Source organism: Salmo salar, chromosome 13 (genome assembly GCF_965601325.2).
Source record: "Salmo salar chromosome 13, fSalSal1, whole genome shotgun sequence".
Classification (NCBI taxonomy): Eukaryota; Metazoa; Chordata; class Actinopteri; order Salmoniformes; family Salmonidae; genus Salmo; species Salmo salar.
In genome coordinates, this window is record NC_138303.1 from 44,110,189 (window position 1) to 44,131,773 (window position 21,585).

General features: G+C 43.1%; 1 protein-coding gene across 4 annotated transcripts in view; it reads left to right on the plus strand.

Annotated features, from left to right (window-relative positions):
- The first annotated feature begins 1,457 nt into the window (after positions 1-1,457).
- arhgef25a (Rho guanine nucleotide exchange factor (GEF) 25a) overlaps positions 1,458-21,585 on the plus strand; it is a 139,326-nt gene continuing 119,198 nt past the window's right edge. For all 4 annotated transcript variants that reach the window (XM_045693292.2, XM_045693293.2, XM_045693296.2 and 1 more), the window contains exons 1-2: positions 1,458-2,860; positions 17,132-17,294. In XM_045693292.2, coding sequence (XP_045549248.1) covers positions 2,765-2,860; positions 17,132-17,294 — 259 coding nt within the window. In that variant the 5' untranslated portion in view covers positions 1,458-2,764. The remainder of the gene's footprint in view (positions 2,861-17,131; positions 17,295-21,585) is intronic.

Sequence of the window (21,585 nt, forward strand, 5' to 3'; positions counted from 1 at the left end):
GGAGGGAAAATTGATAATTGGGCGCAATTTGGACATTTTCACTTAGGGGTGTATTCACTTTTGTTGCCAGCGGTTTAGACATTAATGGCTGTGTGTTGAGTTATTTTGAGGGGACAGCAAATTTACACTGTTTTATACAAGCTGTACACTCACTACTTTACATTGTAGCAAAGTGTCATTTCTTCAGTGTTGTCACATGAAAAGATATACTCAAATATTTACAAAAATGTGAGGGGTGTACTGACTTTTGTGATATACTGTATATAGACAATAAGACACACATTAACCCTTGTGTGGTGTTCATGTTTTTGTTATTCACCCAATGTTCGCTGGTCTGATGAACCCACAACATTATTGGGTTTTTAAAACAATACAGCCATAACAATTTATAGAAAAATACTTAATACTTAATACATAGATGTTGACTTACAGTTTGGACACACCTACTCATTTCAGAGTTTTTCTTTATTTTTACTATTTTCTACATTGTAGAATAATAGTGAATGCATCAACACTACGAAATAACACATATGGAATCATGTAGTAACCAGAAAAGTGTTAAACAAATCAAATTACAAGTTATATTTCAGATTCTTCAAAATAGCCACTCTTTGCCTTGATGATGGCTTTGCACACTCTTGGCATTCTCTCAACCAGCTTCGTGAGGTAGTCACCTGGAATGCATTTCAATTAACAGGCAGAGGCACCATGCCCATAGGGGGCCAGATTTTTTAAATAACATTATTCATTTATTTTCTCTGTAATGCTACTAGCCACTTGATAATGTTATGAAGTTCCCAATCTCCCAACCTCATAACTGTCTACCAAGACGCTATCCTCATATATTTGTGCTCCCTCAGATGTTTGGGGGACATGAAGTCCCTGTGTGCAGGACTAGAGAAATGCGTACTAATGCTCTGGCACATGGACAAGAGCTTGTTGTTGTTGCATTGTCCAAAAGGAACCTGCAAGTAAGCATTTTGTTGGACGGTGTGTTCCGTGTGTATCCTGCACATACGACTAATAAAACTTGAAACTGGGCCATTTCCATCACACCCAGTGGGTCTCAATCTACCGTAAATACACCGTCACCAAGCACTTATCAGCCAATCTCTCACTGCAGAATAGCAACAACACTAGGCTACTGCTTCTCCCTGCCTGTGAATCACTTATCTGAGAACACATCTGGGGTTGAGTAAGTACTTGAGTGTGTGTGTGTGCGTGTGTGCGTGTGCGCGTGTGCGTGTGTGCGCGTGTGTGTGTGTGCGTGCAGTCTGCAGAGTGAGTCCACTGTTACTGTATAATCAGTGACTGCGTAATCTAAATGGAGGCGCCCTGCACTGAGGGGCAGTGTGCTGCAGTCCTTATTTGGGCCTGTCCTGACCCTTTACAGTTCACCCAAACCATGTGTCACACCCTCAGACAAGGGGAGAGATAAAGAGAGAGAGGGACAGAGGGACGAAGAGAAGGGCTGTTAGACTGTCAGGAGCAGTAGAGAAACTGAGAGAAGAGAGGAAGGGGAGAAAGCTTGAGGAAACGAGGGATTGAAGTAGTTAGGGGAAGTGGGGAACTCTAGGAAGTGGGGTGGACGAAGGCAATGATGAGAGAAGAGAGATAGATGGAAAGAGGGAGGAGAGGTTTGGGGATGGGGAGGTGATCATGGATAGCCAATGACAACAAGGCAGGAGAACGTTGAGGTAAAAGAAGAAAAGAAGGAAAAGGGAAGAGAAGATAAAGAGAGAATGCCTCAGGGCAGTACATCTCAGCGTGGATCTAACAGAACACTCCCTGTCTACTGAATGAACCAGAGGAGGAAGAGGGAAAGAGAGATTTACTGGACAGAATAAAAGAAAGGGGGATCCGGTGGTCAGAGAAGAAGAGAGAGGGATCTACTGAACAGAGGAGAAAGCCACTTGGGAGAGGAAAAGAGGAAGGGATCCATTTGGCAAAGGAAAAGAGAGAGAGAGAGAGAGACAGAGAGAGAGTGAGAGGGATCTACTGAACAGAGGAAAAAAAGGGAAGGATGGTATTTTCATCCAGAGGGAACCCTGTATAGAGGGGACTAGGTGACCTGAAGAAGAGACACTGTGAGCCACCACCTGTGTGTGTGTACTTTGTGGGTGTGTGTGCGCTTGTGTACTGTGTGTGTATGTGTGTTTGTGTGTGTGAGGACAGGACTGCGCTCATCCCAGCAAGCCTGGGCACACTCTTAGTCCCAGGCAGCGTGTGTTTTTGTGTGTGTGTGTGTGAGTGTTCCAGCCAGGCACGCTCCAGACAACAACATGTTCTCCTATTCAAAATGTAATTGTTTATGTGTATGAGAGTTCCTGTGACTCACGCTCAGTGTGTGGAGGTGAGTGTGTGGTATGTGTGTCTGAGTGAGTGTGATTATTGTTTGTGGGTGTCTGTGTGTGTGTACTGTGTGTGTTCATAGTGTGTGATTGTGTGTGTGTGTGAGTTCCTGTGGCTCAGACCAGGCCAGGACGAGACAAGGCAGCGGCTCTAAACTCTGGCACCGTGCTTTGTAGGAGGAGAGGTGAAGGAGAGAACAGAAAGAGAGAAGGAACAGTGTAGAGGAGGGGGAGAGAAACAGGGAGAGAAGGAGTGACACACTGTGGAGGAAAGGAGGAGGAGGAAAAACTGTGGTGAACTGAGGAAAGGAAGAACGGCAACCACAAACAGAGGGAGGACTTACAGGAGGAGAAAGTGAGAAAGGAAGAAGGAGAGAGAGCGAAGTAGAAAAGGATAGGTTTTTGAGGGAAGAATGAAGGCACTTCAGAAGAACCAGGGGCGGACAGACCAGATGCTGGGTGCTATGGCTGACATGCTGACTTCCTTGGCATTGCCCAATCAACAGTGGGTGAGTTAAACGTCACGTTTTGGTTGGTGGCAGTGTTGTTAATTGGTGTTGTTTTATTGGGTTGCGATATTCTCTTCACATTCAGCACTTCTTTGGTGCATCGTAGAGATAGGCTAGAATAGAAATGGATTGTAGTCCAGAAATGTGTATTGTAGTCCAGAAATGTGTGTTGTAGTCCAGAAATGTGTGTTGTAGGCCAGTGCAATTATAACAGGTTATTTGTTTCTTATGATTTTGGAAATGTCTGTTGTTGTAGATTAAAATGACTAAATAGGTCATTCAAGTTAATCAAAGACAGTAAAGTTAATGACCTAACTGATTTCATATCAGGAACATAAAACCCTGTTCATATGTGTGAAAGGAGACAATAGTGCAGGCTTTATTTTTAGCAATACTAGAGCCTTTGAAGTGTCCAGAGTTTCCAGTACCCTATTGGCATGACCCTTAACCCTCGTCTGTTATAGAGATTAGGTCAGACAACATCAGATGGACTGTTTACAATGCAAACACATTCCACAGATGAGATTGTGTGTGTGTATGTGTGTGTGTGTGTGCGCGCGTGTGTGTGTGTGTGTGTGCGCATATTAGCATGACCCTTAACCCTCATCTATTATAGACAATAGGTCAGACACTCTTCAGATGGACTGTTAACAAACACGTTCCACAGATGAGAGAGAGCGTTTGTGTGAGTGAGTGTGTGTGTGTGTGTTTGTGTAACCCATTCTAATCCGATCAGTCAGTGACATCAATAACATTCTCAACAGGACTTTAAACACATGTCTTGATAGCTTGACTCTTAAGGATAACTCTTGCTTAAGGCAAGTCACACAAACAGACGGGAAATAAGTACCGAAAGGAATATAAAAGGGACAGAGAAAGACAGAGAGGGAGGGAGTGATAAATAAAGAGTGGGAGAGAGAGTTCAAAAGTGAGAGACAGCGAGAGAAAGAGCGATGGAAAGAGAGAAAGAAAGACTAACAGAGATAGACATGGTAATATATATATATATATTAATATATATAGAGAGAGAGAGAGAGAGAGAGAGAGCAAATGGGATACGTGAGAGTGTGTGTGTGTGCCTGGTGGTCTCTCTTCGGTGGTTGGGAGGAATCTTGGATGTGTCTCAGACACAGGAATTGGAGTAGTACTGATTAAGACATCTCCCCTTAAATAAACTCATGAGAGCCTAACTAACGCTTCCCTTCATCTCTCTCTCTGTCTCTCTCTCTCTTACCCTCCCTCGCTGTCTCACCCTCCCTTCCTCACTCCTTCTCTCTCCCCCTCCCTCTCTCTCTCCCCCTCTATATTTCTCTCTCCCACTCTACCTCCCTCCCCCTCTCTCCCCCTCTCTCTCTGACACCATCTACCAAGATGATTGTTTTATAAACACACATCTGCTGTAGGTCTTTACATAGAAACCACTCAGATGCTAAATGAAATCAAAAACGGTGTGTTACAGTGCAGTATCAGACACGCTAGAAGATTCCAAGCTCAGGAGCTCATTAGAAGTTCAGAGTTCCCAGCATTGAGAATCAACTAACCCAGCTAACAATTCTAGGGAGAGAGAACGTTTTTGTAATGTTTCCCATAATGTTCTCCTAATGTTTGAGTGTCCAGTTCTCCGTTAGTTATGGGAAGATTCTATCTATGCTAGCAAAATCCTTATAACCTTTTTTGCATGTTTTGTCGTTAGTGTTAGCAGAACATTCCCTTAATGTCAAGCGGAACTTATCAAGAAAGTGGCTACAATGTTCTCAGAATAAACAACATTAATGTTCTAGATGCGTTTTATGGGACGTTGCAAGAAATCAAATCAAATCTTATTCGTCACATGCTATGTAAACAGTGAAATGCGTTCTTATGTGCCCTTCCCAACAATGCAGAGATATATAATAGAGAAATAATTGAAAACTAATAACACGTAATAATAAAAGTAATATTGAATACTTAATGAGTACTAATAACTTGGCTATATACATGGGGTACCAGTACCAAGTTGATGTGCAGAGGTATGAGGTAATTGAGGTAGCCTAGATATACTGTATGGGCCCGATCCCCACTTAAGAATTTATGCCCTTCTTACAAATGCCGTTATATGCACTTCTCAGTACTCGGCATTCAGACATACCTTTTTCAGCCGCATAACGCGCTCTGCAGGTGTGGCTACTTTGCGCGCTCTGAATAAATGTAATTCAGTACATTTATCTTAACCCATCCCTTTAAATAAGGTGTACCTTTAATTTGAAGTTTGTTGACAGACTCAATAGATTACATTGAGAGAACGGGGTCAGAATATAGCGATCAATGACAGAATGCCATCTATGCATATTAGTTTCCATTTCAGCACCAACTGGTAGATTGAAAAATAATCTGATTTTTAGGGTTAGAAAAGTAGGAATGAATAAAAAATGCAAAAAAACAGTTTGGAGAGCCTTTACACACTAAATATTGATGAATATAAAATACACTGGTTTGATTCATCCTGAAAGTTGTCATATTCAAGTTCAATCCATAAAACATTGGAAGGTGGAAAAAAAGTGTTCAATAGGGGTTGAACTATAGTCCTAGAAATCTACTCTATTTCTCACTAATCATGGAACTGTATGACAATGATCCAGTCGTCGTGAACCGTGCTCCAGGCTCCAGTTTTAACCTGCTACGTGCGGTCTGAGTTCCATAATGATAGGCTACATGCCCCAAATTATTACACAACCTTAGCCTAATGTGATCCACTATTGCTACCGACCCTCAGGAACAATTTACATGAATGTGACAGAGGAAAGAAAGATCAACGGAATGGAATGAAGCTAAAATAAATCTATGTCGGCATTACTGACGTGGATCTGGATAGTGGCTAATATTTAACATGATACAGATTAGAAAATAAAACGTAGATAAGCCCAGGCATATAATCAAAACATTATAAATCGCACGCATCAACTCGTCAGGGCGAGCCCTACTGAAGCCAATAGTTTGGGTCTCCACATTTCATCCACGCAGATTATGATAACTTTATATCCTATTTCACTGTGGAAGGAAAAATCAACTTCAACAATTGCTATGTGTATTTACAATCCCCTTCTCCAAACGGATTACTTATTTATCTAGCTCTTATCAATGTATAAATTACAGTTCCTGGAGAATGCTGTTAATTCTCTTTGGGAAAACATTTAATTGATGGATTTTTGAAAAGTTGAAACTCATTTACTGCATTTCTATACAAAGCAAAAATGACCCCAGCCATTATCACCTTGGCTGCTGCAGGTTAATTCACCTCAGTCGATCTACAAGTACATGGCCTATTAGCTATACAGTTGTAATGTTATACCCCTGAAAGGGGGGAAATATGAGAAATGATTCACACTGACACGTAGCATCAGTGACTGTGCAGTCAGTTCTAATGACGAGTTGCATAAAGTCATCGGCTCTTTGCATAGATCTCGTTTTCTCAAATGACATAGCGTTCACATTTGTATTCCTAGGCATTACTAATCAAGATCCACACAAACAGACATCAATGGAGCACACAGAGGGTCATATCACATTCACATTCATTGTTAGAATATTACTCACCATTCTGTATGAATATCAGTGATGTTTTGGTAAAAAAAAGAAGAGGGTAATGAGTAAACTAAACTCCAGATAAGATAATGTCACGTCCTGACCAATATTTAGGTATTATTTCTATTATATTTGGTCAGGACGTGGCAGAGGTATATTTGTTTTGTATTATGGGGTTTTGTGTGTGGTGTAGTGGGGTGTATTAGTTTGGTATAGGTTCTAGGTTTGTTTTTCTATGTGTAGTTTTGGGTGCTGGACTCTCAATTGGAGGCAGGTGTTTCTAGTTGCCTCTGATTGGGAGTCCCATAAGTAGGTGTGTGTTTGTTTGGTTTTGGTGGGTAGTTCTGTAACGGCTGTCTTCTGTAAAAATGGACCAAGGCGCAGCAGGTATGTGAATACTCATCTTTAATTAAAATAAAGGAGTAGAGCATCCACTTAACAATTCAAACAATATATAAGACAGGAACAGTTTTGCAAGCACACAACACGCAGTGCAAAAACAACTACCCACAAAACCAAGTGACAAACATACTCCTACATATATGACTCCCAATCAGGAACAACGATCCCCAGCTGTTCCTGATCAGGAGTCACAAGACCAACACAGAACAATCACACACACAAGACTGCCACGTCCTGACCCCAAAACTACAACAACAGCTCCATCTGCTGGTCAGGACGTGACAGTACCGTGTGTGTGATTGTTCTGTGTTGGTCTTGTGACTCCTGATCAGGAACAGCTGGGGATCGTTGTTCCTGATTGGGAGTCATATATGTAGGAGTATGTTTATCACTTGGTTTTGTGGGTAGTTGTTTTTGCACTGCGTGTTGTGTGCCTGCAAAACTGTTCCTGTCTTATATATTGTTTGAATTGTTAAGTGGATGCTCTACTCCTTTATTTTAATTAAAGATGAGTATTCACATACCTGCTGCGCCTTGGTCCATTTTTACAGAAGACAGCCGTTACAGATGAACAACCACCGATGTAACCTATTACATTTTTAGAAGTGTATTGTTTCCATTTTGATTCCATTTTAATGTAGGACTATAAGGAAAGATAGGCCATGTGGAGATGCTCATATTGAAACACATCTTATTAAGTTGTTTGATAAGATTAGTACAGATTTTCTCAGGGGACCCCACATGGGGCCTCGACACCAAGTTTGGTAACCCCTGTACTAACCTCTCTCTCTGCTTGCTTCCATTCTCTCTCCCTGTCTACTCTGCTTCGTACAGCATGCATTGGAGCCTACCTCCGTCTCACCACTGAGCACCATATCACTGTCTGTCTCAGTAGCCTACTCTGTGTAAAGCTCTCTGTTGAAGCTCGCATCTGCTACAAGACCATGGTGCTTGCCTACGGAGCTGTGAGGGGAACGGCACCTCCGTACCTTCAGGCTCTGATCAGTCCCTACACCCAAACAAGGGCACTGCATTCATCCACCTCTGGCCTGCTGGCCCCCCTACCTCTGCGGAAACACAGTTCCCGCTCAGCCCAGTCAAAACTGTTCGCTGCTCTGGCACCCCAATGGTGGAACAAGCTCCCTCACGATGCCAGGACAGCGGAGTCAATCACCACCTTCCCGGAGACACCTGAAACCCCACCTCTTTAAGGAATACCTGGGATAGGATAAAGTAATCCTTCTAACCCCCCCCCCCAAAAAAGATATAGATGTACTATTGTAAAGTGGTTGTTCCACTGGATATCATAAGGTGAATGCACCAATTTGTAAGTCGCTCTGGATAAGAGCGTCTGCTAAATGACGTAAATGTAAATGTAAAGCAAAGTTATTATGAGCCAATTTTTTTTGCTCTGGCTGAGGTAGGCTCCATTTAACGTTAGCTTCTTACTTCCTCCTTCTAGCTGGCTAAGTAATACTAGCCAATGTTACTGCAATAGAAGTCTCTGCTGGCAGCTAGCCACCTGATGGACTGATGTTTATAGTAGCTGTGCACTCATTCTCAGAGAGTATGTTTTTGTTTGATTGGGGATGTCTGTAAACACATCCGGAGCTGTGGGATGGTTTTAAAATTGCCTTTGTCCCGCATCTCGCAAACACACTGTCAGCAACGTTGCCCATTTGAGTTGAATCCGAGCTGGTATAGAGGTCCTGGATGGCAGGGAGCTTGGCCCCAGTGATGTACTGGGCCATACGCACTACCCTCTGTAGTGCCTTGCGGTCCGATGTTAAGCAGTTGCCATACCAAGCAGTGGTGAAGCCAGTCAAGATGCTCTCAATGCTCTAACCTTTAGCTCAGTGTGGATGTTGCCTGTAATCCATGGCTTCTGGTTGGGATATGTACGTACAGTCACTGTGGTGGCAACGTCGTCGATGAACTTATGGAGGGGCGGCAGGTAGCCTAGTGGTTAGAGTGTTGGACCAGTAACCGAAAGGTTGCTGAATTGAATCCCCGAGCTGACAAGGTAAAAATCTGTTGTTCTGCCACTGAGCAAGGCAGTTAACCCACTGTTCCCCGGGCGCCGAGACATGGATGTCGATTAAGGCAGCCCCCCGCACCGCTCTGATTCAGAGGGGTTAGGTTAAATGCGGAAGACATATTTCAGTTGAAGGCATTCAGTTGTACAACTGACTAGATATCCCCCTTTCCCTATTAATGAAGCCGGTGACTGATGTGGTAAACTCCTCAATGCCATCGGATGAATCCTGGAATATATTCCAGTCTGTGCTAGTGAAACAGTCCTGTAGTTTAGCATCCTCTTCATCGGACCACTTCCGTATTGATCGCGTCACTGGTACTTCCTGTGTGACAGGTGACATGATCACCGGTCACCAGGAGCCCCGCCTCTGAATTAGCATTTTCTTGTTTGCTTATGGCCCTATACAGCTCATTGAGTGCGGTCTTAGTGCCAGCATCAGTTTGTGGTGGTAAATAGACAGCTATGAAAAATATAGATGAAAACTCTCTTGGTAAATAGTATGGTCTACAGCTTATCAGGTATTCTAACTCAGGCGAGCAGAACCTCGAGACTTCCTTAATATTAGGGATCACGCACCAGCTGTTGTTGTCATGCCCTGATCTGTTTCACCTGTTCCTGTGATTGTCTCCACCCCCTCCAGGTGTTGCTTATTTTCCAAGTGTATTTATCCCTGTGTTTCCTGTCTCTCTGTGTCAGTTCATCTTGTATGTTTAATCAAGTCAACCAGTGTGTTTTTCCCGTACTCCTTTTGCTATTCTCCTTTTTCTAGTCCTTCCGGTTTTGACCTTTGTTTCTGGACTCTGTACCCGCCTGCCTGACCATCCTGCCTGCCTTGACCACGAGCCTGTCTGCCACTCTGTACCTCCTGGACTCTGATCTGGTTTTGACCTTTTTGCCTGTCCACAACCATTCTCTTGCCTACTCCTTTTGGATTATTAAACATTGTAAGACTCCAACCATCTGCCTCCTGTGTCTGCATCTGGGTCTCGCCTTGTGCCTTGATAGTTGTTATCAAAGAGACACACACCTCCCCCATTGAGCTTACCCGAGGCTGCAGATCGATCCTGCCGATGTATAGAAAAACCAGCTAGAAAACCAGCTATTTACTCACCGATGTAGTTTTGTCAGGATGCTTGCACGTCGGCCTCTCTTACGCCATCTCCTCCTTTTCCGACTTTCGGGATTGGGACCTGGTCCGGGGTCAGCAGTATGTCCTGCGCCGTCGACTCGTTGGAGTAGGAATCTTCATCCAAATTGAGGTTGATGATTGCTGTTCTGATGTCCAAAAGACCTTTTCGGTCATAGGAAACGATGGTGGAAACAGATCAGCGCAAAAAAACACACAAAAGTATCCGAATTCGTCAGGAGCGCGTAAAATGGCAGCTTTCCATTGCATTGCCATTCTAGTGTTTTCGTTGGAAGAACATTTATGTGTCCAGTTTTCTGAGGGTTAGGACAATATTCCATCAACGTCATATCGAACATACACAGAAAACGGTTGCCATGTTGTCAGAATGTAAGATATTAAGGTTCTAGACACGTTTCATGGGAACGTAGTGAGAACATTCCTGTGTCCAGTTTTTGGAGAATATTGTCTGTTGGCAAGGGATATACACACACACACAGTGTGCTTTTAACATACAGTGTCTTCAACTTACATATTTAACACACGTGATTACATTGTTCATGTTCATTTATACAGTGATTATTATTCAAAAAAAAATTATAAAAATGTACAATGATGGCCTACCCTGGCCAAACCCAGACGACGCTGGGCCAATTGTGCGCCGCCCTATGGGACCAATCACAGCCATATGTGATTCAGCCTGGATTCAAACCAGGGACTGTAGTGACGCCTCTTGCACTGAGATGCAGTACCTTAGACCGCTGCACCACTCAGGAGCATTTACTCAACTAGGATTTGAACTCACAACCTTCTGGTTCACAGCATTCAGATCTTCCTGCTATGCCACCACGTATGTGTCAGTTATCAGGGAATTTGAATATTCTCTCATCATTGATTTTATTTACTTAATTCAACAGTTTACGGTCTTTCTTTATAGTTGTCTAATGTTGGTGGGGGAAATTAACCTGTTTTAATTTTACTCCTGAATCACTATGATCAATAAAAGTTTTTTTAATTGTACTTTTAACAGAGCTGAGATTCCCTTGAAAGGCAATTCACCCTATTGATTACACATATCAAGTAGTTTCAGATCTACATAAGTGCCTAGGGAGGAGGGGTTAGGCTTTCTTCTGGCCAGGGCCTAACTATACTGGCCCGATAAGCACATGCCCTAGAAATATCTCTTATCGGGACTGTGGTTAGGGTGTTCATCATTGATGCTGGTGCTCTGAGTCCAAGATGTGCAAGGGCACTATTCTCAGATTCTCAGCAATATGTGTTAATGTCATTACTTGGCAACAGATACAACTGTATTGTTTGCATTTTAATTGCATTTTAATGTAGTACTACAATGAAAGATAGGCCATGTGGCGATGTTCATATTTGTCACGTTTGTGTGTAGGAACGGACCAAGGTGCAGCGTGAATATCGTTCCACATATTTTATTTTAACGTGAAACTATGCAAGACAAACAACATACAATAATAAAACTAGAATAAACCCCCCCAGTCACGCCCTGACCTACTCTACCATAGAAAATAAGAGCTCTCTATGGTCAGGACGTGACAATATTGAAACATATCTTATTTTTTAAAGTTCCCAACTTGTTTGATTTTTGTCCGATTTTCTCATTGAAAGATGGGAATCGGTAGAAAGAATTCGAGATAGCTGAGAATCTTTTTGAAATCCACAGCACATATTGCCATGTGGAACAAACGTGTCTCTGATAAGGAATCACATCAGCTCTGGAGCATTTCTGTCTTTTACATTCCTCATTTGTTGCGGAAACATGGCCCAGGCGGAAGTGTTGCTTCTGATGGAAATCTACCCAGAACATGGTTGCCATATTCTCAGAATATCAGAAATGTGTATATTTACAGTAGCATGTCTGAACTGTCTCACATTTGCCATTTAAGCAATGATTATGCCAGTTATACCAAAACCATACACAACAAAGAGTTTCAACTCCAAGTTTTAATGTGGACAAAATAGACAAATTGCAACAGAATCACTTGGGACCAGTGTTGGGGTAATAATTACTTACAGTACTTTTATGAGTAAATATATGAACATAATATTGTAATATTATTACAGTTACTTTTTCAAGTAACCCATATATTACTTTCAGAAGCATATCTCTACTGGCATGTTATATATACAATACCAGTCAAAAGTTTGGACACGCCTACTCATTTCAAGGTTTGTCTTTTTTTTAAACTATTTTCTACATTGTAGAATAATAGTGAAGACATTAAAACTATGAAATAACACATACGGAATCATGTAGTAACCAAAAAAACGAATCAAAATATATTTTATAGTTGAGGACAACAACCTCTCCCTCAATCTAAGCAAGACAAAGGACCTGATCGTGGACTATAGGAGAAGGAGGGCTGAACACTCCCCCATTAACATCGACGGGACTGAAGTGGAGCGGGCCGAGAGTTTCAAGTTCCTTGGTGTCCACATCACCAACAAACTATCATGATCCAAACACACCAAGACAGTTGTGAAGAGGGTACGACAACACGTTTTCCCACTCAGGTGACTGAAAAGATTTGGCATGGGTCGCTAGATCCTCAAAAAGTTCTACACCTGCACCATCGAGAGCATCCTGACCGGTTGCATCACCGCCTGGTATGGCAACTGCTTGGCATCTGACCAGAAGGCGCTACAGAGAGTAGTGCGTACCGCCCCCCCCCCCCCACACACACTTTAGTTTATTTCGTAAATATTTTCTTAACTCTATTTCTTGAACTGCATTGTTGGTTAAGGGCTTGTAAGTAAGCATTTCACTTTAAGGTCTACACCTGTTCTATTTGGCGCATGTGACAAATAAAATTTGATTTGATTTTGATGGATTATTCTCCCAACCCACAGAACACTGGACACATGAATGTCCTTGCAACTTTCTCATTGAATGTTTCTAAGAATGTTAATTATGTATATTCTGAGAACATGGCAACCATATTCTGTATATGTTTGGTGGGACGTTGATGGAATATGCTCCTAAGGCACAGAAAACTGGACACATTAATGTTTTTGGCATGTTCCCATGACACTTGTCTAGAACATTAAATACATATGTTTTGAGAACATGGCAACTATGTTCTGCGTATGTCTGGTGGGACGTTAATATGATTTTCTCCTAACCCACAGAAACCAGGAGACATGAATGTTCTTGCAACGTTCCATGATACTTTTCTAGAACAGTGGTTCCCAAACTTTCTACAGTCCCGTACCCCTTCAAACATTCAACCTCCAGCTGTGTACCCCCTCTAGCACCAGGGTCATCGCAATCTCAGATGTTGTTTTTTGCCATCATTGTAAGCCTGCCACACACACACTATATGAAACATTTATTAAACATAAGAATGAGTGAGTTATTGTCACAACCCGGCTCGTGGCAAGTGACAAAGAGCTCTTATAGGACCAGGGCACAAATAATAATATAATAATAATCAATAATTTTGCTCCTTATTTAACCATCTTACATATAAAACCTTATTTGTTCATCGAAAATTGTGAATAACTCACCACAGGTTAATGAGAAGGGTGTGCTTGAAAGGATGCACATAACTCTGCAATGTTGACTTGTATTGGAGAGAGTCTCAGTCTTAAATAATCTTCCACACACAGTCTGTGCTGGTATTTAGTTTTCATGCTAGTGAGGGCCGAGAATTCACTCTTACATAGGTACGTGGTTGCAAAGGGCATCAGTGTCTTAACAGCACGACTTACCAAGGCAGGCTACTCTGAGCACAGCCAAATCCAGAAATCTGGCAGTGGCTTCTGATTAAATTACATTTTCACAGAACTGCTTGTTGCAATTTCGATGAGGCTCTCTTGTTCAGATATCAGTAAGTGGACTGGAGGCAGGGCATGAAAGGGATAACAAATCCAGTTGTTTGTGTCATCCGATTCGGGAAAGTACCTGCGTAATTGCGCTCCCAACTTACTCAGGTGCTTTGCTATATCACATTTAACATTGTCCGCAAGCTTGAGTTCATTTGCACACAAAAAATCATACAATGATGGAAAGACTTGTGTGTTGTCCTTGTTAATGCAGACAGAGAAGAGCTCCAACTTTTTAATCATAGCCTCAATTCTGTCCAGCACATTGAATATAGTTGCGGAGAGTCCCTGTTATCCTAGATTCAGATCATTCAGGTGAGAAAAAACCTCACCCAGATAGGTCAGTCGTGTGAAAAACTCATTATCATGCAAACGGTCAGACAAGTGAAAATGATGGTCAGTAAAGAAAACTTTAAGCTCATCTCTCAATTCAAAAAAACGTGTCAATACTTTGCCCCTTGACAACCAGCGCACTTCTGTATGTTGTAAAAGTGTTACATGGTCGCTGCCCATGTCATTGCATAGTGTGGAAAATACACAAGAGTTCAGGGGCCTTGCTTTAACAAAGTTAACCATTTTCATTGTAGTGTCCAAAACGTCTTTCAGGCTGTCAGGCATTCTCTTGGCAGCAAGAGCCTCTCGGTGGATGCTGCAGTGTACCCAAGTGGCGTCGGGAGCAACTGCTTGCACACTTGTTACCACTCCACTATGTCTCCCGGTCATGGCTTTTGCTCCATCAGTACAGATACCAACACATCTTGACCACCAAAGTCCATTTGATGTCACAAAGCTGTCCAGTACTTTAAAAATATCCCCTCATGTTGTCCTGGTTTTCAGAAGAGGATGTCTTCCTTAATTGACTCCCCATAAACTTAACGGACATATACCAGGAGCTGTGCCAGGCCCACCACGTCTGTTGACACATCCAGCTGTAACGCATATAATTCACCGGCTTGTATGCAAAGCAGTAATTGTTTCAAAACATCTCCTGCCATGTCACTGATGCGTCGTGAAACAGTGTTGTTTGATGAAGGCATTGTCCCAGCCATATCCGCGGCAGCAGGAAGAATTAAGTCCTCCACAATAGTATGGGGCTTGCCTGTCCTAGCCACTCGGTAGCTCACCATATAAGACGCTTCTAGCTCCTTCTTATTAATGGTATCTATTGCTTTTATATATATCTTCCTACTCGAAGGTCATCTTAATTCTCTTATTTTTCAAATTGGTTTCTAAATGTCTGTGCAAGGTTTCATCGAGTTGTGAGATAGTACTTTTGCACATATGACACACTGTGGCTGAGGAAAGACACTACTCCCAATATATAAGTGAACCCCAAATCAATGTAGTTTTCTGTAGTTCTGTGTTTTCCCGGGTAAGTGGGCAGTAGCTCTTCGGCTGCATCAGATTCACAACTGTCAGTGTCCATGCTAGCTGTGTTAATAACAAATGTAGAATTACTGATGCTAGCATTGGATGTGCTCGTGGAAGCAGAACAACTTGTGTTGTCGACAGGTGAAGGTGTAGTACTGCTGGTAGTAGCAGTACTACCAGTAGAGCTGGTATGTGTCTCTATGGACGTGGGCCTTACTTTTTTTTAACCATTTATCAATTTTCAAGCAAACAGAATGAGCAGCAGCTACGTTTGGCTACATACGGACCGTTAGTGGAATTCCCGCGAGAGAGTAACGGTTAATGTGATTGGATGTTAATTATTTGACTAGGCCACCTGTATTTGACATTGTGTTGTTATTTCGCTGAACACTATATGGTTTAAGGCTGCTCAGGCAAGAAAAATACCTCACCCAAATGTATAGCCCCGTTGGGAAAAATAAATGGACTGTTTGAAAATGTGAAGATATATATTTTTTTATCACATTGTTATTCGCCATACCTCCGACGGCATTGCGCGTACCCCTGGGGGTATGCGCAATACCTGGTCTAGAACATTAATATCTTAGGTTCTGAGAACATGCTAACCACGTTCTGGGTATGTTCTATTTGACATTATGAAAATGGCCTCTTGGAAACATTCATTACACATCACGGGAACATTCCTATGAAAACATTAGTAAATGACCTAATGAGACTCTCAAGAGAACATTCTCTAAAGTTGTGGGAACGTTTATTGTTAGCTGGGAAGGAAAAAGATTTGTTGAAGGTTTCAACTTTATTTTGAAAACCACAATCATTATCCACCTGCATACGCCCTCAAAGACCACCTAAGATTATGTTAACCGAATACCTTTAAAAGCCACTGTTTGCAGTTGATGTCATTTACTCCAATTAGCTACATTTGAACTAGATCTCTTCTTGATGAAGTAATTCCAGATATATTAACACGCTGAATGGAGTGGACACTTCTTTAAAGAGCTAGCTTTTTCCAACAGTTTTATCAAGTACTGTTTTATGAGGGTGGAAGTCCTGAAGTCCTGTAGTCTTGTGATGCTAACAAGATTGACATTTAGCAGGCTGAAATGAAAAGGAGATAGGAGCACATTGTGACTCCAATGCCATACATTTAATTACAACCAAGGTTCAGACAGCAGGCTACCTTCATCATATTGTAAGCAGGGACTGCAGAGACCAGTTGCTTCCTGTCTGAAAGCAAAGTGACTATCTATCTATTTAGATCAATTATTTCCTCCCCTGGAGATAGTACTAAAACCTAGAACATCAGTGATTATGATCTCTCTCTCTCTCTCTCTCTCTTCTCTTGCCTCTCTTCTCTTGTTCTATTCTCTCGGGTGTAGTGACTGACTGATTATGATCTCTCTCTCTTTTTCTCTCTTTTTCTCCTTCTCTGTCTCTCACCCCCTCGCTCTCTACCCCTCTTCCCTCTCCTCCTCTCTCCTCCTCTCTCTCTCTCTCTCTGAAGAGGAGTGATAATTCCCTGCTTTCCTCTCCATTATTGACCTTCAATCTACTTTGCCGGGAACAATAAGAATGAGCCTCCTGGCTTAGAAAATACTTTCCCCAGGTTCAAGGGTTGAATACTAAGGCTATGTGTTTTAATGCCCTATGTACAGTCTTACCATTGTTGATCATCAAGTGATAAACTTTTTATGTACATCTTGCAAAGAGCATTACAGTTCAGGATGGAATGCGGAGGATATGTGATTTCATGTTTTTTCTCATGATTATTTTCCAGCCTGGTCCCAGATCTGTTTGTGCTGTATAGCCAACTCCTATGATGGTTGTTACATTTTGACGTGACGAGGATCGTAGGAGATGCCTAGTTGTTGACTCTCCTTTAGGAGGGATCCTCCTGACCGTGTTTCTCTCTGTCCAGCCCGCAGAGAACAACGACGCAGCAACAGAGCCCCCGGTGAGCCAGGAGGAGAAGAAAGGTGCAGGAGGCCCACGACACTTGGACCCATCTGGGCTAGAGGACTGGGAGCAGGGTTCCCCCACACAAGACCACCTGGAGAGGAGAGGAGGAAGAAACAGAGCAGGTGAGACCTGAAACATCACACCTTTCTGTCCTCGTTTTGTTGAAATGTTTCTGTAAATAATTGTTTGGGTACCTAACTCTACTCCATTACCACCTTTTGCCTTGACGACCTGAAACACTTAATCTGTCCATTGTCTACGACTGTCAGTCTGTATCCACACACAGAGTGTGTGTGTGTGTCCACAAACCCTCGCCTGCCAGTCTAAACAGGGCCTCACCTAACCTGTCTTGTTTGTCCCACCTGGAATATAAATAACCATGTTCTGGTCTGCTGCTTGTTCCAGTACCCATGATGGCAGGGTTTCAGGTGTCCTTTCAGTCATTAAAAAATAACTTGGTCAACCGCTCAATCACCTCATACATGACGCCTGGACTGTTGACAAATACTAGAATATTCTTAGGACTTCATTTCTACCACCCACTTGTCTTGAATGCACATCTTGTACTGCGTTCATGTGTGTTTACCCTCCATTACGTCCCTGCTTGTAGCCGTATGTGTTCAGCTGTACCTAAAATAGACACTTATCTGATCAGTCATGTGAGATAATATGAGCAGGTGTGTTATCAGATGGGAGTCACCGGAAGCTTCCTGAAGCTTGGTGGTTAGCAGGTAATGAACCACCTCCCCGTATCTGCACTGTTAGCACTGATAGGATGATATAAGACCTTATCTGACCAATGGTAGGATCAGGGACCAGTTATCCCTGTTAATGTACCGTATAGGAAAACTGAGATCAATTTGTGTGCATGCTTGCGTACGTGTGAGTGTGTTTGTGTGTCAGAGTAGGGAGGCTGCGTGGCCAACCGTTTCCAGATGGGAAAAATGGATGCAAAATGTTGAGGGAAAACCCCACTATTGGTTACAGACAGCCATTCTTGGTTGATTTAGCTCTGAAAAAGTTTGCGTGAGTTCCCATTTTTCTTGAGTGCAACCAAACAAAAGGAGCTTTGTAGCTGGATGGGGGATCGGAGGGTGTGGGTTAGTGGTAGAGTATAGTGTGTACCGTGTTACCATGTGGCTGAAAGCAAATCAAACCAAACCGCTAACTGGTGTGCAGAGCAGAGCATGATGTTCGTTCGGTGTGTGTGCGTGCGTACCGTGTGTGTGCGTGCGTGTGAGACAGACAGAAGAGGAAGCTGTCAGCAATGTTTATCTGTAATGGCCAAATGCAGCCAAGTATTATCTTAGCCCAGGCCTCCCACAGGAGAGCCAGAGTGCTGAAATGCATCGTTCATAATCCATGAATGGAGTGGTGGTCGAGCTGGGTGGTTGTTGTTCGTGCCACTCCTATGTTATTTTTCAGGTCCATTGCAAGCCTGCGTTCAAATTTGAGTGTTTGCCTGAGCCTGTCTGGAGTGGGACAGATGGGTGGGACGATATGCATTTTTGGGATTATTCCATTGGTTCCTTTGCCCCAGGCAAACTCAATCAAACACAGCATTTGAAAGATGTCAAACACTGATGGTCTGGTTGTGTCTGGTTGGTTGGTAGGGGTCAGTGTCACGTTTCCATCCCTTGCTGTGACTGTGGTGGGGATGGAGAGGGGGAGGAGGAGGAAGAGAGGAAGCCCCTGCTCTCATTGGCCCTGAATGTGTGTGTGCTCTAGTTTTGTGGGGTTCAGACAGAGGCACAGGAGAAGCAGGAGGATAGGAGAGGAGATCACCAAGCGGGCGTCTGGTAGACATTAGAAACAAGATGCCTTCTAGTGGCTTCACAGGAATCACAGGACAGCTAAATCACATGTAGACAGAGAGACTCTCTCTCCTTCTTCTCTTCTTCTTCCCTGCTTCCTCTTATTTCACTTCCTGGTCTCATTCGTCTCTGATCTCCTGTGCTCCACTTCCTCCTACCTTTTCTTCCTCTTTTTCCAAACTTTCGTATTCCTCTCTATCCACTCTGTGGTATCTCACTTCCTCGAAGGTCTAATTCATCTCCAGTCTCTTACCACAGGCCAGAACCCTTGGTAATATTTCCCCCCCATGTCTCAAGGGGCCACGAGAAGTAAAGTGAACCCAACGTGACCCCCCCCCCCCCCCCCCCCCCCCCCCAACATCCTACCCAGACTGTAGTAGTCCAGTTCCAGTGTTTGGTAACAGCAGCTGACTGATGGATGTCCTTATGTGTGGCTAGGGGATACCCCTCTCTCCTGTTTTATGATGTTGTCTTTGTCAGGGACAAATGCTTAAAACCCACAACAACAGGAAGAGGAAGTGAACCGGTAATCATGGCAAAGTGCTCAAAGTTGACCTGTAACCATGGTAAAGTGCACGCATGCACACACACACACACACACACACACACACACACACACACACACACACACACACACACACACACACACACACACACACACACACACACACACACACACACACACACACACACACACACACACACACAGCTCCATAATCTCAAGTCCAGCTTCCCAGATTTGTCATAAACATGTAGGCTACAGAGCCATTGAATATGTACCGAGTAGCATCAAGCCACATTACCATGCCACAGTACCAATAGACATTTTGTCAACGGTAGTACGGAGGCTTTGCTGTAAGAGTGGAACAGTAAAATGCTGTGCAATGCCTCCGGCCAGAAAGTACTTAAAACATCTGGGCCCTGTGTTGTCTTTCATCTCAGTGGTCCTCTCTGGTTTTAATATGGTCGATGATAAAATACTATGGTAATAGTCTCAGTTGCCCTGCATTACATTACAGTACATTACATTTCAACATGCCCCTGGATGGAATATCATAATAATGATGAGTCAGAAGGAACAGAACAGATCAAAGTAAGACAGCTAGAATAGCCGGTGGATGTAGACATAAAATGATGGCTGTTATGCCGTGACGGTACACATCAGCAAACACCTTTTACCTACTTTGAGAATAGTTTGTTCTTCTCTCAGTCGTCTCTCATGGCAGACTTTGCTAGCTAGCGCATGCAATATTTGGTTCTGTGTTACGTGATTACATCGACGAGAGGCCTCACAAGGCCCTGCACGGTCACGCTTCTTCTGAGGACAAAGTGAAAGTGAAACATTCATTTGCCGTATTCCCTGGCAGTACAGTGTATACACAGAAGTTGTTGTTACTCATTGTGTATGACTTTTCTGTTAAGTTCTGTAACAAAACAGGCACCGGTAGCACAAATAGAAAGCAAATGGGGAGTTTATTAGGGGTTTTGGTACACTGGGGAAGAGGGGGTAATGCACCAATCACCTCACAGTCCTCAAGCAGTTCTCCTTGTCCGTTCCGTTTTCCAGGGGTACTCCTCACACTCGGGTCCTCAGCCAATCCGGAACGGTACACGGAGTGGGGGGGGGGGGGGTAATCTGACAGTCCAGGTCACAACAGGTAATTGTTATTGTTCTCGCTTTTCTAGTGTGTAAATAGTATTCTTGTCATCTCTTGGTATCTCTTGGTATCAATTTTATACATTCTACATTGAAATACACATATGGAATCATGTAGTAAAAGTGTTAAACAAATCAAAATATATTTTATATTTGAGATTCTTCAAAGTAGCGACCCTTTGCCCTGATGAAAACTTTACACACTCGTGCCATTCTCTCAACCAGCTTCACCTGGAATGCTTTTCCAACAGTCTTGAAGGAGTTCCCAAATATGCTGAGCACATGTTGGCTGCTTTTCCTTCACTCCGCAGTTCAACTCATCCCAAACCATCTCAAATGGGTTGAGGTAGGATGATTGTGGAGGCCAGGTTATCTGATGCAGCAGTCCATCACTCTCCTTCTTGGTCAAATAGCCCTTACAGAGCCTGGAGGTGTGTTGAGTCATTGTCCTGTTGAAAAACAAATGACATTCCCACTAAGCGCAAACCAGTGGGATAGCGGATCGCTACAGAATGCTGTGGTAGCCATGCTGGTTAAGTGTTCCTTGAATTCTAAATAAATCACTGACAGTGTCACCAGCAAAGCACTCCTACACCATCACACCTCCTTCTCCATGTTTCACTGTGGGAACTACACATGCGGAGATCATCCGTTCACATACTCTGCGTCTCACAAAGACACGGCGGTTGGAACCAAAAATCGCAAATTTGGACTCATCAGACTAAAGGATAGATTTCCTCCGGTCTAATGTCCATTGCTCCTGTTTCTTTGCCCAAGCAAGTCTCTTCTTCCGATTCTGATCCTTTAGTAGTGGTTTCTTTGCAACAATTCGACCATGAAGGCCTGATTCACGCAATCTCCTCTGAACAGCTGATGTTGAGATGTGGCTGTTACTTGATCTCCATGAAGCATTTATTTGGGTTGCAATTTCTGAGGCTGGTA